We start from the raw sequence: 18,311 nt of genomic DNA, 5'->3' as shown, positions 1-18,311 counted from the left end.
TATGGGCTGCTCCCGGCTGGGCGTAGCCGGAACCCTGCCCCACCTTGGAAGTTTCCAGAGTGGGGGTGGATGTTCTACTGACTTGCATTTTCCCTAGTCTATCGATTTTTTTGGCGTGGCAGGCGGTGGGACAGCGAGGGGTGATTTGGTTTCTCTTACTGTTTTTCTGGTCTCTCACCACTGGCATATTTTAACGTTTTCTTGTTTCTAGGACATTAATAGGTTTTATCATTACGTTATGTTATCGTTTCTTTGTTCGTTGTTTAATAAAAGTTCATGTTCATCAGTGGCCTACTGATTTTCGTTTTCCTATTTTTTTCTTTCCAGGTTGTTTCATGGTAAAGTTTCTGTTAACAGGATACAGTGATCACTTCGTTATTATTGCATATGTCCTTTTCACTAGGGGTGCTCTCTGGTCGGGCCAGATGACGTATCTCTAGTAAATGGTCCGGGTGAAAAAGGTGCATCAATCAGTGGGGAGTAGATAGGCATGACAGATTACAACGGGGGAGAAAGGTCCGCATTACGTACCCTTTCACTACTTGCAAAGATTTTCCTACGTTTATTTGCAAACAGGGAATACCTCCAAAAAGAACTAATTCCCAAACAGTCAATGTTCGGACAATCAATCAATCAATGAGGAATGAAATAGGTACGACGTGTTAAAGGCTTGCGTTACCTACCCTTCACTATCTGCAAAGGGAGAGAGAATATTCCTATTCTTCCTCGTTTGCAGGTAGAGAAGATCCTTAAGAGAATTAACTTCGAACAATTCAATGCTCGATTGAAACAATCAACAAGGGGTACTGTGAACACAAATGAACGCCGCTTATATACATACGCATTGCTATTTTCAACAGGTTGTTCCTAATGTTTCTATTTTAGCGAGGTCAAAAAGAGATCCCATTAGTGGCCTACTGATTTTGCTCGATTCCTTTTGTTTTTTTACACGATTTTTCGCTATCTGCAAAGACTAAACAGAGTATTGCGACTCTGTGCTTGTTTGTAAATAGAGAATGAACCAAAGAGAACAATCAATCAAATGGAGAGAGAAGCAGGCACGACGGATTACAAAGGGGGCAAAGGGCTGCGTTAACTACCCTTCACTATCTGCAAAGAGAGAGTACTCCTAATAGAAATGAGGGGTGGGGGGCAGCATTCAAATCAGATCAGTGTGCATAAACACGAAAATGTTTTTACTTACCACGTACTTGACATTCGACAGCTTATGATATTTGCTATTAAAAAAACATTGAAATTCACTGAAAAAACCATAGGTTATAGACCATATATAGTTAGGAATTAGCATTTACAAAACCTTGAAAATTCACTGAAAAAACCATAGGTTATACACCATATATAGTTAGGAATTAGCATTTAAAAAACCTTATTTTACTCACACAAAACCATTGAAATTCCATATATAGTTAGTTGCACTAACTATATATCGCGCACCCGCAATCCACTGCTGATCATGTCACATATTACATCATTCATGACATGGTCAGTGACATCACTGATGACATCTCAAATGACATCACTGATGAGATCACTGATGACATCATCCAGTGACTGTGTGTTTCTGTAAAGTTTAAATATGTTTTACATATTGAAGAATGAGTAGATGTATAAGTGTCTGGACGAAGGATTTAGTAGGTGCATGACTGAATGTATGAGTGAGTGATTAAATGTGTCTCACTGAGTGCATGGGTTAGTGACTAAACTGTCTTAATTTGTGCATCATTATGTCTGTTGTTCTGTAAACTGCTGCATGTGTTGATCAGTAGCTATATGATTAACTATATGGGTTATTGATTGATTGTCCAAGTATTTGTATAGGAGACTGAGTGTGTGTGTGGCTGGCTGGGAGGTGTGTGACTCTGTGCAGATCAATGTGTACTTGTATCAATGATTGTATAAGAAAGTAAGTATGTGTTAGTATATGTTTGAAAATGTAAGGTGCTCTATGTTTAACTGTATAGACAAGAAAATGGAAGTGTGATTGATTCTTTACAGGACTGACTAGGTGTGTGAGTAACTCCATGGATGAGTGGCAGAGTGTAAGTGTCTGTATAGGTGTATGAGTGCATATGATAGTGTTGTAAAGATGAGTGATTGTATGTATGAATGATTGTATGGGTGAATGAGTGAATGTGTGTGTAGACGTAGGAATCAGTGAGTACGTATGTAGTAACTAGTATTGGTGTGTCAATGGTTTCAAAAATTATACTCTGTATTTAACACTGGGTGAAACAGAGGTTATATTAAAACGTGAGGAGATGCATTGTATTGTCACATGAATGATATCATCAGTGATGTGGTCATTGATGTCAAATGAGATGTCATCAGTGATCTCATCAGTGATGTCATTTGAGATGTCATCAGTGATGTCATCAGTGATGTCACTGACCATGTCATGAATGATGTAATATGTGACATGATCAGCAGTGGATTGCGGGTGCGCGATATATAGTTAGTGCAACTAACTATATATGGAATTTCAATGGTTTTGTGTGAGTAAAATAAGGTTTTTTAAATGCTAATTCCTAACTATATATGGTGTATAACCTATGGTTTTTTCAGTGAATATATATATATATATATATGTGTGTAGGAGCTACAGTCGGTATAGGGTTTGGACACATTCATGTTTAGGTGCTCTCAGAGTGACGTCTGCTGCACAGTTATGCACACTGTTTTTGGTCCTCTTGCCTAGAGGCAGCTTTTCATGTGTAAGTAATGTTTTCACATTTATTAGCGAATGGGATTTACCTTAACTGTTCTCACATCTGGTATTATTCAGAGCACTGATAGATATGGGCAGCTGACAATGATGCAGAGTTCATCACATCAGGACTGTTTAGCAGTTGAAGGCAAAAGAAGTCCAGTACTGTTTGGATATAACATGGTGTCTGGCTGTAAATTGAGGTAAATGGCATTATTCTTTTTTTGGGTAATCAATAGGGAGAGAAAGGGTATTTGCCTGTAAGGCAGGAGAGGGACTCCCTGTCCCCTTAGATATATCAATTAACAACAAAAAGGGAGTTACACCTGGGAAGGTACGCTCAGCCTTAATATAGGCGAGTCTGTGTGTTAGCCACAATCCAAAATGAGGACATCCTTTGTCCTTAAGAAGACCCCTCACTCACCAACCTAGTTGGTGACATGCTTCATCATCGGGGTCCCACCCGGACAGCCGAATGCCATCCAGGTGTGCTGCGACACCTGATTACAGTGGAGCGGGTTAGGTTGTATTATATGTGAAAAAGGAAGAACTACGTGTTATTAAAAATATCCGAAACTGCCCACTTACGTGATTTATTCTGGGGTGTTGCGGATATAAATTAAAAAAGAGGGCACCTGTTGCCCAATTAGGGGGGCTGTCGGTGAAAAAGACTAATGGTGGTGCGGGATAAAAGATATGGTCTACATGTTTCTACCTATGTGTCATATTTAACAGGTATTCGTCAGGACCTTGATAAGCTTACGGGACGGTATGCGCACGCTAAGGCGCACCCTATCCTCGTAATGCACAGTTGGAGAAACAAAATGATTCTCCAGAATAAAAGTTTCTTCTTTAATTTCGGAAAAAACCTGTGGGAAAGAAAGGAGGGAAAAGGGTTGTGGATAACGAACAATAAACATATAAAGGTTGCCACAAACATAACACGTACTGATTCAATGGTGATGTGCAGCAAACGTCATGCCCTTGAAGTGAATGGCGAGTGAGGCGAGTCCCTGTCAAGCCATATACCACGTGGAGGCACACCCACTGTATCAAAGGATACTCAAATCACTGAGTGTCAGTGCCGTAAGGGAAGAAGACACTAGACAAAAAACGGCGAAATGAATGCTGGGTGTTTGTATCTCAAACACTGAGAAAAAACGCAGTCGTCGTGCAAGTGAAGGCGACTGCGTGGGACTAAAATAACCACCTCGTGAATAAGGGGCTGGAATAGAGGATTTAAAAGCTATAACTGGACCTAACACACCAACCACACATAATGCGACATTGTACGATAGTGGTAAGCATGCACGGTTACTGTGAATGAAGAAGCGGAATGGCCGTCTTACTCGGAGCTTTTTTGTTCAATGCTCCATGAGCCACTCCGTGATCGGTTTTAATTCCCGTTACAATCTAGGTAGAAAAATGCAAGGAGTTGGAAAGGTAATACCTTCGTGTTGCCAAATAAGTATTTACAAATGAGTACGAGTATACTCTTAACCGGAACAATCTTACTTGTACCAGGGAGGTCGGGCGCCGCTCACACCTAAACCGTCACCGCGAGTGCTCCGATGATTACTGGGTTACCGGTTCGGCGAGGTAGATCAGTGTGCCGGTTCCGGGTTGGGCGTGGTTAGGTGAAAGAGGCGTGATCGGCGTAGGGCGTGTGGGCGGCTGATTAGCCAATAGAAAGGATTGCTAAACAGCCAGGCTGAACTAAACGTCATGTTAGACGGAGGTAGCCTTAAAGGGATATCGTTTATTTTGAAAGTGGTGGCTATTCGGACGTGAAGAGTTTACAGACCATGCAGACAAAATTGGGAGATAGAATTCTCTCATCAGACACATTCAATTTGCAACCAGTGATTGATTGGGCATCAGCATTACATGCCAGTCATGAATCTAATCCCCTATTTGGCAAATGAGGGGAAGTGCAGGATGTACCTACAAAGAGGTTAAAATTATTTAAAATTCAAAATTGTTGCCCAAAAGATGCAGGAGAATGGTTACTCCAGGAGTGTTGCAGGTACATAGGAATTAGTTTTTTACTGAGTTCCAAGGAATATTATCGTTCAGGCCCCGTTTATGAGTGGCCAAACGGTAGATCCAACGTTGTTCCTTTTCAAAAAGGTTGGTTTCCTTCACAACTTGCTCAATGATGGTCCATTTGAAGTCGTTAGGGCCATGTCCCATGGAGAGAAAGTGTTCAGTGAGCTTTGTCATTGATTTTTTGCAGCGAATGGTGCTGCGGTGTTCGCATATACGCTGCTTTACCTTCCTACAGGTCATGCCCACATATCTGAGATTACAAGGGCAGGAAATGAGGTATACCACCATCGTGCTGTTGCAATTGGTGTGGGATCTGATGGTCCAAGTCTTACCCTCCTCCAATTGCAATATCTTTGTATTCTCGGTTAGGGAGCAAACACTGCAGTTCCCGCATTTGTAGTGACCCAGGACCTTTGGTAATCCCCAGGTATTGAGCACTGTGGGGGCCTCTTCGGTTATTCTTCTTGGTCTCGTGTTCACCAGACTGTCACGTATGCTCCTTGCTCTTTTGTAGGCAAATAACGGTTTTTCCCATTTCAGATTGCCACTGTTAATGATCCTCCAATGTTTATTGATGGATTTGGACATGAGGTTAGATGCGGAGCAGAAAGTTGTTACACATGTCAAAGGTGTGTCTGTTTTCTCTCTGGGAGTGTCATCCAACAGGGTCTCTCTTGGCTGATTCCTCGCACGTTTCTGGCACTTATTCAGGATTCTATCTGGATAGCCCCTAGCTCGGAGTTTCTGGGTTAGGTCTCCTGATTGTTCACGGTAGTCATTGATATTGCTGCAATTTCTTCTAATCCTTAAATACTGACCATAGGGTAGGTTCTCCCTCAATGGTCTGGGATGGAAGCTCTCGAATCTTAGAAGATTGTTCTTAGCCGTGGGTTTAAAATGGGTCTTCGTTTCCAGACGTCTCCCTTCCTTAGTGATTGTAAGATCAAGGAAGGTTAGGGTCCTGGGGTCTTGTGTGTATGTGAATCTCAGGTTGGTGTCCAAGGTATTGATCCACTTGAAGAAGTCCAGCAGCGTTTCTTCTGGACCTTGCCATATTATCAGGACATCGTCTATGTAGCGCCTCCAAAGCAGGGTGTTTGAGAGAAAGGGATTCTGATCATTGAGGATGAATTGTTCCTCAAAATGGTACACGTAGAGACCTGCCACGCTGGGAGCAAATGTGCTTCCCATCGAGGTACCTCCAATTTGGAGGTACAGGGTACCCTCAAACTCGAAATAGTTTTTTTTAAGTGCCAGTCATGCACATTCAAGTATGAAGTTCCTAGGTGTTTTATAGGTCCAGGTTTCTTTGCCTAAAACTCCTTCCAGTACCTTCAGAGTGTCATCTTGAGGTATGCTAGTGTAAAGGCTCTCTATATCGAGACTGACAAGTATGGTATTGTCATCAATTGTCAGTTGATCCAACAGCTGGAGGACATTCTTGGTGTCCTTCAAGTATGTAGGAGTTTTTTGGACGAGAGGTCTTAAGAAGACGTCACAGAATTTTGATAGGGGTTCCAGGACGGAACCTATCCCTGAAACAATCGGTCTGCCAGGTGGGGGGTGCTTGTTCTTATGCATCTTGGGTAAAATGTAGAAATAAGGAATTTTTCCTTCATTGTTGCACAGAAATTCAGCCTCCTGTTTGGTGATAAAGCCTCTTTCTTCACCGTGGTCAGTTAATGACTTGATTTCATTCTTCAATTCTTGGGTGGGGTCATAGTTGAGTTGTCGATAATTCTGTACATCGCCCAGCAAGCGAAGACATTCAGTTCTATACATGGTGGTATCTAGTACAACAACACCTCCCCCTTTGTCCGCTGGTTTAATTGTGATGTTGTCACAGCGTTTCAAATCATCCAGAGCAAGCCTTTCTAATCTCGTCAGATTGGTGAAAGGTTCTTTTGGCACAGCAGTTTCGATGTCATTGAAAACAGCTTGTTCAAAGGCCGAAATTTCCACCGGAGTCATGTGGGGAGGAGGCATGAATGTCGACTTCACACGTAATCCTGTGTCACTGCGATCTTGGTTTTCATTGTTGTCAGTTTTGTCTCCATTTTTCTCAAAAAAGGCTTTAAGTTTTAATTTCCTAAAAAAACAGGCCAATTCACAATGAAGGTTAAATTTATCGAACCTTTGTGTGGGGACAAAACCTAGTCCTTTATTCAGGACTAGTGTCTCAGTGGTTGAGAGAGGTCGGGATGCCAGATTGGTCACTAGATCTAGATGTTGCTCTGTCCCGCTTGTTGCTTCTTGCTCCTGGTGTGGTTCGTGATTGGGTCCTCTGGTGCCCAGTGTACCTGTGGTCCTCCCCCTCTGTTTCTTCCCCTGCCTCTTCCGCCCCTCCATAAAAAAGGCTGGTAGTTGTTAGGTGGGGGTGGTTGGGGTTGAAAGGGTGGTTGCCAACCATACATTGGGTATGGTGGGGGATGGAATGGAGGTTGGTATCCTTGCATCATAGGATTAAACTGTGGCCAGTTGTTTTGTTGCACTGGTCTTCCTCTTCCTTTACCTCGTTGTTTGTAGCTTCCTGTGCTGGAGGCACTTGAATTACTGCTCGCCGAGCTGTTACTCGGTGAAGCTGGTGTTGCATCCGGTTTATTTGGTGCTACATACTCGGGGTCGGAGTTGGGATAGGTTTTCACGAAGGAGAATTTCTTCAAGTCCTTCTGGAACTTAGTTACTTTTTGTTGTGTGAGATTTTCTTTATATTCGTTAATCTCTTTGTTGAGTTCTTCTAATTTCTTTTTGTAGCCAGTTATAGACGCCTTTATCACTCCTTCAGTGACTTGGATTTCTACCAGGATCTTTTCAGATAGACGCACCGCAGTTTTCAAGATTAGCATGATCCAATCATGTGTGCAGTGCCAGGCTATTAGGGCCCAATCTTTCCGGAAAGTGGCGTCTTCCAGAAAGATACGTGGGGCGTTAGTCACTAATAAACCTTTAGGAGCCATTTTGTTGATCACGTATTCCTTTAAGATAGTCCCATGCAGAATAGTCCTTATCCTGTTTTTCTTAAGCTCAGAAAGTTTCTCCCACTCAGTGGTTTGCGAGATGCTCTGTGAGATATTGGTGTCTGCAAATGTTGAGAGGTCTCCCATAATTGCATCAATCTCATCCGAAGAGAAAGTGAGGCCTTGATATTCACTCATATTGTCAGAAAATGGTGGTGAATGTATGGTCCAGAAAAAAAGGGGGGTTTGTTTAAAAAGGAAACTCTCACAGCTGTGCGCTGCCAATATTGGGTAATCAATAGGGAGAGAAAGGGTATTTGCCTGTAAGGCAGGAGAGGGACTCCCTGTCCCCTTAGATATATCAATTAACAACAAAAAGGGAGTTACACCTGGGAAGGTACGCTCAGCCTTAATATAGGCGAGTCTGTGTGTTAGCCACAATCCAAAATGAGGACATCCTTTGTCCTTAAGAAGACCCCTCACTCACCAACCTAGTTGGTGACATGCTTCATCATCGGGGTCCCACCCGGACAGCCGAATGCCATCCAGGTGTGCTGCGACACCTGATTACAGTGGAGCGGGTTAGGTTGTATTATATGTGAAAAAGGAAGAACTACGTGTTATTAAAAATATCCGAAACTGCCCACTTACGTGATTTATTCTGGGGTGTTGCGGATATAAATTAAAAAAGAGGGCACCTGTTGCCCAATTAGGGGGGCTGTCGGTGAAAAAGACTAATGGTGGTGCGGGATAAAAGATATGGTCTACATGTTTCTACCTATGTGTCATATTTAACAGGTATTCGTCAGGACCTTGATAAGCTTACGGGACGGTATGCGCACGCTAAGGCGCACCCTATCCTCGTAATGCACAGTTGGAGAAACAAAATGATTCTCCAGAATAAAAGTTTCTTCTTTAATTTCGGAAAAAACCTGTGGGAAAGAAAGGAGGGAAAAGGGTTGTGGATAACGAACAATAAACATATAAAGGTTGCCACAAACATAACACGTACTGATTCAATGGTGATGTGCAGCAAACGTCATGCCCTTGAAGTGAATGGCGAGTGAGGCGAGTCCCTGTCAAGCCATATACCACGTGGAGGCACACCCACTGTATCAAAGGATACTCAAATCACTGAGTGTCAGTGCCGTAAGGGAAGAAGACACTAGACAAAAAACGGCGAAATGAATGCTGGGTGTTTGTATCTCAAACACTGAGAAAAAACGCAGTCGTCGTGCAAGTGAAGGCGACTGCGTGGGACTAAAATAACCACCTCGTGAATAAGGGGCTGGAATAGAGGATTTAAAAGCTATAACTGGACCTAACACACCAACCACACATAATGCGACATTGTACGATAGTGGTAAGCATGCACGGTTACTGTGAATGAAGAAGCGGAATGGCCGTCTTACTCGGAGCTTTTTTGTTCAATGCTCCATGAGCCACTCCGTGATCGGTTTTAATTCCCGTTACAATCTAGGTAGAAAAATGCAAGGAGTTGGAAAGGTAATACCTTCGTGTTGCCAAATAAGTATTTACAAATGAGTACGAGTATACTCTTAACCGGAACAATCTTACTTGTGCCAGGGAGGTCGGGCGCCGCTCACACCTAAACCGTCACCGCGAGTGCTCCGATGATTACTGGGTTACCGGTTCGGCGTGGTAGATCAGTGTGCCGGTTCCGGGTTGGGCGTGGTTAGGTGAAAGAGGCGTGATCGGCGTAGGGCGTGTGGGCGGCTGATTAGCCAATAGAAAGGATTGCTAAACAGCCAGGCTGAACTAAGCGTCATGTTAGACGGAGGTAGCCTTAAAGGGATATCTTTTATTTTGAAAGTGGTGGCTATTCGGACGTGAAGAGTTTACAGACCATGCAGACAAAATTGGGAGATAGAATTCTCTCATCAGACACATTCAATTTGCAACCAGTGATTGATTGGGCATCAGCATTACATGCCAGTCATGAATCTAATCCCCTATTTGGCAAATGAGGGGAAGTGCAGGATGTACCTACAAAGAGGTTAAAATTATTTAAAATTCAAAATTGTTGCCCAAAAGATGCAGGAGAATGGTTACTCCAGGAGTGTTGCAGGTACATAGGAATTAGTTTTTTACTGAGTTCCAAGGAATATTATCGTTCAGGCCCCGTTTATGAGTGGCCAAACGGTAGATCCAACGTTGTTCCTTTTCAAAAAGGTTGGTTTCCTTCACAACTTGCTCAATGATGGTCCATTTGAAGTCGTTAGGGCCATGTCCCATGGAGAGAAAGTGTTCAGTGAGCTTTGTCATTGATTTTTTGCAGCGAATGGTGCTGCGGTGTTCGCATATACGCTGCTTTACCTTCCTACAGGTCATGCCCACATATCTGAGATTACAGGGGCAGGAAATGAGGTATACCACCATCGTGCTGTTGCAATTGGTGTGGGATCTGATGGTCCAAGTCTTACCCTCCTCCAATTGCAATATCTTTGTATTCTCTGTTAGGGAGCAAACACTGCAGTTCCCGCATTTGTAGTGACCCAGGACCTTTGGTAATCCCCAGGTATTGAGCACTGTGGGGGCCTCTTCGGTTATTCTTCTTGGTCTCGTGTTCACCAGACTGTCACGTATGCTCCTTGCTCTTTTGTAGGCAAATAACGGTTTTTCCCATTTCAGATTGCCACTGTTAATGATCCTCCAATGTTTATTGATGGATTTGGACATGAGGTTAGATGCGGAGCAGAAAGTTGTTACACATGTCAAAGGTGTGTCTGTTTTCTCTCTGGGAGTGTCATCCAACAGGGTCTCTCTTGGCTGATTCCTCGCACGTTTCTGGCACTTATTCAGGATTCTATCTGGATAGCCCCTAGCTCGGAGTTTCTGGGTTAGGTCTCCTGATTGTTCACGGTAGTCATTGATATTGCTGCAATTTCTTCTAATCCTTAAATACTGACCATAGGGTAGGTTCTCCCTCAATGGTCTGGGATGGAAGCTCTCGAATCTTAGAAGATTGTTCTTAGCCGTGGGTTTAAAATGGGTCTTCGTTTCCAGACGTCTCCCTTCCTTAGTGATTGTAAGATCAAGGAAGGTTAGGGTCCTGGGGTCTTGTGTGTATGTGAATCTCAGGTTGGTGTCCAAGGTATTGATCCACTTGAAGAAGTCCAGCAGCGTTTCTTCTGGACCTTGCCATATTATCAGGACATCGTCTATGTAGCGCCTCCAAAGCAGGGTGTTTGAGAGAAAGGGATTCTGATCATTGAGGATGAATTGTTCCTCAAAATGGTACACGTAGAGACCTGCCACGCTGGGAGCAAATGTGCTTCCCATCGAGGTACCTCCAATTTGGAGGTACAGGGTACCCTCAAACTCGAAATCGTTTTTTTAAGTGCCAGTCGTGCACATTCAAGTATGAAGTTCCTAGGTGTTTTATAGGTCCAGGTTTCTTTGCCTAAAACTCCTTCCAGTACCTTCAGAGTGTCATCTTGAGGTATGCTAGTGTAAAGGCTCTCTATATCGAGACTGACAAGTATGGTATTGTCATCAATTGTCAGTTGATCCAACAGCTGGAGGACATTCTTGGTGTCCTTCAAGTATGTAGGAGTTTTTTGGACGAGAGGTCTTAAGAAGACGTCACAGAATTTTGATAGGGGTTCCAGGACGGAACCTATCCCTGAAACAATCGGTCTGCCAGGTGGGGGGTGCTTGTTCTTATGCATCTTGGGTAAAATGTAGAAATAAGGAATTTTTCCTTCATTGTTGCACAGAAATTCAGCCTCCTGTTTGGTGATAAAGCCTCTTTCTTCACCGTGGTCAGTTAATGACTTGATTTCATTCTTCAATTCTTGGGTGGGGTCATAGTTGAGTTGTCGATAATTCTGTACATCGCCCAGCAAGCGAAGACATTCAGTTCTATACATGGTGGTATCTAGTACAACAACACCTCCCCCTTTGTCCGCTGGTTTAATTGTGATGTTGTCACAGCGTTTCAAATCATCCAGAGCAAGCCTTTCTAATCTCGTCAGATTGGTGAAAGGTTCTTTTGGCACAGCAGTTTCGATGTCATTGAAAACAGCTTGTTCAAAGGCCGAAATTTCCACCGGAGTCATGTGGGGAGGAGGCATGAATGTCGACTTCACACGTAATCCTGTGTCACTGCGATCTTGGTTTTCATTGTTGTCAGTTTTGTCTCCATTTTTCTCAAAAAAGGCTTTAAGTTTTAATTTCCTAAAAAAACAGGCCAATTCACAATGAAGGTTAAATTTATCGAACCTTTGTGTGGGGACAAAACCTAGTCCTTTATTCAGGACTAGTGTCTCAGTGGTTGAGAGAGGTCGGGATGCCAGATTGGTCACTAGATCTAGATGTTGCTCTGTCCCGCTTGTTGGTTCTTGCTCCTGGTGTGGTTCGTGATTGGGTCCTCTGGTGCCCAGTGTACCTGTGGTCCTCCCCCTCTGTTTCTTCCCCTGCCTCTTCCGCCCCTCCATAAAAAAGGCTGGTAGTTGTTAGGTGGGGGTGGTTGGGGTTGAAAGGGTGGTTGCCAACCATACATTGGGTATGGTGGGGGATGGAATGGAGGTTGGTATCCTTGCATCATAGGATTAAACTGTGGCCAGTTGTTTTGTTGCACTGGTCTTCCTCTTCCTTTACCTCGTTGTTTGTAGCTTCCTGTGCTGGAGGCACTTGAATTACTGCTCGCCGAGCTGTTACTCGGTGAAGCTGGTGCTGCATCCGGTTTATTTGGTGCTACATACTCGGGGTCGGAGTAGGGATAGGTTTTCACGAAGGAGAATTTCTTCAAGTCCTTCTGGAACTTAGTTACTTTTTGTTGTGTGAGATTTTCTTTATATTCGTTAATCTCTTTGTTGAGTTCTTCTAATTTCTTTTTGTAGCCAGTTATAGACGCCTTTATCACTCCTTCAGTGACTTGGATTTCTACCAGGATCTTTTCAGATAGACGCACCGCAGTTTTCAAGATTAGCATGATCCAATCATGTGTGCAGTGCCAGGCTATTAGGGCCCAATCTTTCCGGAAAGTGGCGTCTTCCAGAAAGATACGTGGGGCGTTAGTCACTAATAAACCTTTAGGAGCCATTTTGTTGATCACGTATTCCTTTAAGATAGTCCCATGCAGAATAGTCCTTATCCTGTTTTTCTTAAGCTCAGAAAGTTTCTCCCACTCAGTGGTTTGCGAGATGCTCTGTGAGATATTGGTGTCTGCAAATGTTGAGAGGTCTCCCATAATTGCATCAATCTCATCCGAAGAGAAAGTGAGGCCTTGATATTCACTCATATTGTCAGAAAATGGTGGTGAATGTATGGTCCAGAAAAAAAGGGGGGTTTGTTTAAAAAGGAAACTCTCACAGCTGTGCGCTGCCAATATTGGGTAATCAATAGGGAGAGAAAGGGTATTTGCCTGTAAGGCAGGAGAGGGACTCCCTGTCCCCTTAGATATATCAATTAACAACAAAAAGGGAGTTACACCTGGGAAGGTACGCTCAGCCTTAATATAGGCGAGTCTGTGTGTTAGCCACAATCCAAAATGAGGACATCCTTTGTCCTTAAGAAGACCCCTCACTCACCAACCTAGTTGGTGACATGCTTCATCATCGGGGTCCCACCCGGACAGCCGAATGCCATCCAGGTGTGCTGCGACACCTGATTACAGTGGAGCGGGTTAGGTTGTATTATATGTGAAAAAGGAAGAACTACGTGTTATTAAAAATATCCGAAACTGCCCACTTACGTGATTTATTCTGGGGTGTTGCGGATATAAATTAAAAAAGAGGGCACCTGTTGCCCAATTAGGGGGGCTGTCGGTGAAAAAGACTAATGGTGGTGCGGGATAAAAGATATGGTCTACATGTTTCTACCTATGTGTCATATTTAACAGGTATTCGTCAGGACCTTGATAAGCTTACGGGACGGTATGCGCACGCTAAGGCGCACCCTATCCTCGTAATGCACAGTTGGAGAAACAAAATGATTCTCCAGAATAAAAGTTTCTTCTTTAATTTCGGAAAAAACCTGTGGGAAAGAAAGGAGGGAAAAGGGTTGTGGATAACGAACAATAAACATATAAAGGTTGCCACAAACATAACACGTACTGATTCAATGGTGATGTGCAGCAAACGTCATGCCCTTGAAGTGAATGGCGAGTGAGGCGAGTCCCTGTCAAGCCATATACCACGTGGAGGCACACCCACTGTATCAAAGGATACTCAAATCACTGAGTGTCAGTGCCGTAAGGGAAGAAGACACTAGACAAAAAACGGCGAAATGAATGCTGGGTGTTTGTATCTCAAACACTGAGTTCCTATTTCTAAAAGTGTTCTACGTTCTTATTTTACAGATATTCCTTTTCCTTTATTATTTTCCCGCCGCTCCTCTTGTGTGTTATTCGTATGCATAAAGCATCAGAGAGTACAAAGTCAACACACCTCCCTTATTTAAGGTGCCGTTGAAACGGTGGAAATGTGCAGTGATGGTTTTTCCGCACATTGCTTTCGCATATTGCAAGTACCGCCGATGATCAGCTAGTGTCGGCTTCGCATGTGTAAAGCGACAAGTGTAAGTTTATCTAATTACAAATCCTGAAAAGGAATTCAAAATCAATCAATCAGGATTCCTGTAAAGCACAACTACTCACCCGTTAGGGCCTCACAGCGCTGTGGGGGTGGGGGTGGGGGCATTGGGGATCTGTGGTTCAGTCGAAGAGCCAGGTCTTGAGGTCCTCCTTGAATTGGGGCAGAGACGGCGATTGCCTGAGATGCAGATGTCTTCGCAGTGATGTAGGAGAAGGATCTTCCTCCAGCCGTGGTCTTGCCGTGGTCTTGCAGATCTGTGGGATGGTGGCCCGGGCCAGGTGGGCGGAGCGGAGCTAACTGGTGGGAACGTAGAAGGAGAGGTGGTGGCTGAGGTAAGCATGTCCAGCGTTGTGGAGGGCTTTGTAGGTGTGCATGAATAGCTTGAACGTAATTCTTTTGTTGATTGGGAGCCAGTGGAGGCTCCCGATCACAGTAATACCATTTAGAATGACCTCCAGCAAAGGGTGTTTGGTAAACCGTTGCAATTGTTGCGTTGTACTTGACACAGTTGTAAATCAGGCGCTTACATCGGATATCTTTACAGCTAATGCTGCATATCATATTAGGTCTAAAACTAGTGTATGGCCCAAATACTGCACCGGTAGTGCATGCAGCAGAATGTGCAAACACCTGCAGTGCAGCAAGTGTGGTTGTAGCACTCCCTCTTTTAAAGCATTTATTGTCGCCTGCCTGACAGCGAAGTCAAAATCCAGCGAAATATCTGTAATGCACTAACTTTGCGCTCTCTTTCTCTCGAAGGTATTCCACTAATTGCCAGCTAACATCTGACACCATCACACAAGTGCTCAGGGGGCAAAACTTTCCAGATTATGTGGCATCTTTTGGAAATTCTCAGGCTGAAAATGTGGCAGACTGGGTGACTATCAATCAGATCAGCACAAGCCAGGTACAGTGTACATTATGGATTAATTTATGAAATTCTTGCATGTTCAAAGCTAGCAGAACGTTTTCATGAGGGCCTGAAGATTGTTCTATTGGCAGAAACTCATCAAAGCTGCAAGCCGACCTGGACAAACATGCTTTTATTATAGGAACATAATTGCAAGATAACTCCGATTTCGGCATTCCTCAGGGATTTTCATAGGACGAAATCTGCCTTACCACCACTGGAAGTCCACAGAACGTGGGCTCCCATGTAACTCTGCAGAAAAGGTAGAATTGGGAGGCCTGCAGAAGAATCTGATCCCAGGCATAGTCCAGAGGATGCAAACTTAAACTGCTCCCACCAGACAAAAAAGGGGGTGGGAGCACATCGCTGACACGTCACAGCTGAATTACCTCTTTGCATCATGGTCGATGTGGTTCAGTGTTATTCGCTCCATACACAGTTCTCATAGTTCATTGGCCAGTGCCAGTATTCTCTTCAAGCGTATCCCTTGACACGTGTTTCTAGATTCCTCTTTTATCAGTAGGGAAGGTATTCATAGGTCGCTAGACGTGCTGCCGCAATTTTCTCAGGAATAGTACCACTCTCAGCATGCAAGTGCCCCTGAGCTCATCAGCTCGCGGCTCACGAGAGCCATTTAAGCAGTCAAAAAAGGGGGTTGGAGCACATCGCTGACACGTCACAGTTGAATTACCTCTTTGCATCATGGTCGATGCGGTTCAGTGTTATTCGCTCCATACACAGTTCTCATAGTTCATTGGCCAGTGCCAGTATTGTCTTCAAGCGTATCCCTAGACACGTGTTTCTAGATTCCTCTTTCATCAGTAGGGAAAGTATTCATAGGTCGCTAGACGTGCTGCCGCAATTTTCTCAGGAATAGTACCACTCTCAGCATGCAAGTGACCCTGAGCTCGTCAGCTCGCAGCTCACAAGAGCCATTTAAACAGTCAAAAAAGGGGGTTGGAGCACATCGCTGACACGTCACAGCTGAATTACCTCTTTGCATCATGGTCGATGTGGTTCAGTGTTATTCGCTCCATACACAGTTCTCATAGTTCATTGGCCAGTGCCAGTATTCTCTTCAAGCGTATCCCTAGACACGTGTTTCTAGATTCCTCTTTCATCAGTAGGGAAAGTATTCATAGGTTGCTAGACGTGCTGCCGCAATTTTCTCAGGAATAGTACCACTCTCAGCATGCAAGTGCCCCTGAGCTCATCAGCTCGCGGCTCACGAGAGCCATTTAAACAGTCCCACCAGACTGTGACGTGGATACTTGCACCAGTTCTGCAGCTGGCACCTCAACTGACCGAGCTGACTCATGGTGCAGTGCAGTTCAGTGTACATTTGTATATAGGCAAGGGTTTTTGCCCTGCTCTTCTAAGTACTTACTCCATTTGGAAGGCAGTTTTCCCTTTCACATCGTCTTTTAAACTAGTGGCAAACCATACAAGAAATAGCCCTGGGCCTCCATGTTTATATTGCGTGCACATCAATGTAACCCCTTTAAAAAGGTTTCACAATCTATAAAGACTTCAGAACACACAGTCTTTGATATGCATACACTTCTTACTGTGCCATGCAGTAAGCGCGTCTGGGCCTTATTAGGGCTAGGAAGCCCTTTGCAGATACAACAGTACAATACTTTACTGGTACGCTGCAGTGTGAACCAGAGACGTTTTAACCCCTTCACTGTGGGGCTGTTTCCCCCACTGTGCTGGGGGGTGGGGGGGGGGTCTCAGCTCGTCATGAGTAACGGCGCTCCGGTGCTCATGACGAGCTGAGCTCGTCATGGCCACACCCATTCCCATGGAACGTTCAGCACCAGCAGGGGAGTCAGCCCAGCGTGCGAGCGTTCCATTTAACGGGCACGGTCATGACGAGCTCAGCTCGTCATGAGCACTGGAGCGCCGTGGTTCATGACGAGCTGAGCTCATCATGAGCACAGGAGGGGTTAAGGCATAGACAAAGTGGGCTCTGGCCCAGGGCCCCACCCTTTCAGGGGCCCCTTGATAGAACCCGTGCTGTTCTGCTGAGAGTTTTGCCCTGATGCCCTTGAATAATTCCTAAATAGATTATTTTAAATACGGTTTTCCTTTCATTTAGGTTTAATGTGGGTGATATGTGAGAGTCTATTGCAGACATATTTGCAGAGATATGTTGGGTTTATGTTTCATGCAACATCCATGAAACTTTCCTTTTAGATCAATACATGACCTCCCATATGAGAAAAGGGGAGGTGTCACAGAGATTATCTGCAGTATTATTAGTGAGATGCTGCTGTTACAATATTAACAACACGCCGCTATCCCTGAATGTTAGATGTACACAAATGTAGAATTTGGACGAATGTGCCCGGGCATTGTCAGTGACCTGGCCGAAGAGGGCATGAAAGAGCTGAAATTGGATCATAAATTCAAAGCTGTTCCGAACAGGGGCCCCAACATACAATTTGCCCAGTGCCCCCAAAATCCTTAAAATGTCCCTGATGCAAACATACAATTCCAGTTAATGTATCTTTTGACATGAGCTTGATATCCGCTGGGCAGAGTAGCATATCTACAACTAACCTTGATGTTCCCTCTCTCGTAGGAAGGATGCCAGGTTCCCATATCTCTAGAAATCGTCGTGAGTTGGAAGAAATATGGATCCTTGGTTAATCCTCAGGCCAAAATAGATAGTGTCACGGCAAAAACGACGTATGCGTCTCTCAAGGTACGAGATCTCCCTTTTAACAACGAAAAATTATTTGTACAGTTAAGGTTATATTTTAGTGTATGTATGTGTTGATGCAAAACGCTTGTTTCATAACCTTAAACAAACTGTCCACCTACAAATGTTTGCACATTTTCTTCCCAGGCGTAATTCCATGAAGCCTTATTGCACCTTACCTATTAATTGAATAAGGCCCAACACCTGAAGGAAAATGTACTCAAGACAACACAACACTAAATCTCTTGTATGTTATGGGTAGGCAACCAGAAATCAGGTGCCACTTGCAGACATAAGGCAGGAGGACACAAAGGTGAGAAATTGTGCTGAGAAAACAACACTGCTAGGAAAACATCACCTACCCAATAAGTAGTATTAAAATACCACCTTTGTTATTAGACAT

General features: G+C 44.0%; 1 protein-coding gene across 1 annotated transcript in view; it reads left to right on the top strand.

The window, feature by feature from the left end:
* Positions 1 to 18,311, top strand: part of TCTN1 (tectonic family member 1) — a 242,824-nt gene that overhangs the window by 199,690 nt on the left and 24,823 nt on the right. The window contains exons 11-13 of the mRNA XM_078667480.1: positions 2,788 to 2,928; positions 15,051 to 15,198; positions 17,789 to 17,911. Of these exons, the coding sequence (XP_078523606.1) occupies positions 2,788 to 2,928; positions 15,051 to 15,198; positions 17,789 to 17,911 (412 nt within the window). The remainder of the gene's footprint in view (positions 1 to 2,787; positions 2,929 to 15,050; positions 15,199 to 17,788; positions 17,912 to 18,311) is intronic.

Source organism: Lissotriton helveticus, chromosome 11 (genome assembly GCF_964261635.1).
Source record: "Lissotriton helveticus chromosome 11, aLisHel1.1, whole genome shotgun sequence".
Lineage (NCBI taxonomy): Eukaryota > Metazoa > Chordata > Amphibia > Caudata > Salamandridae > Lissotriton > Lissotriton helveticus.
The sequence above is the reverse complement of the archived record's forward strand: the minus strand, read 5'-3'. Positions and strand labels throughout refer to the sequence as shown.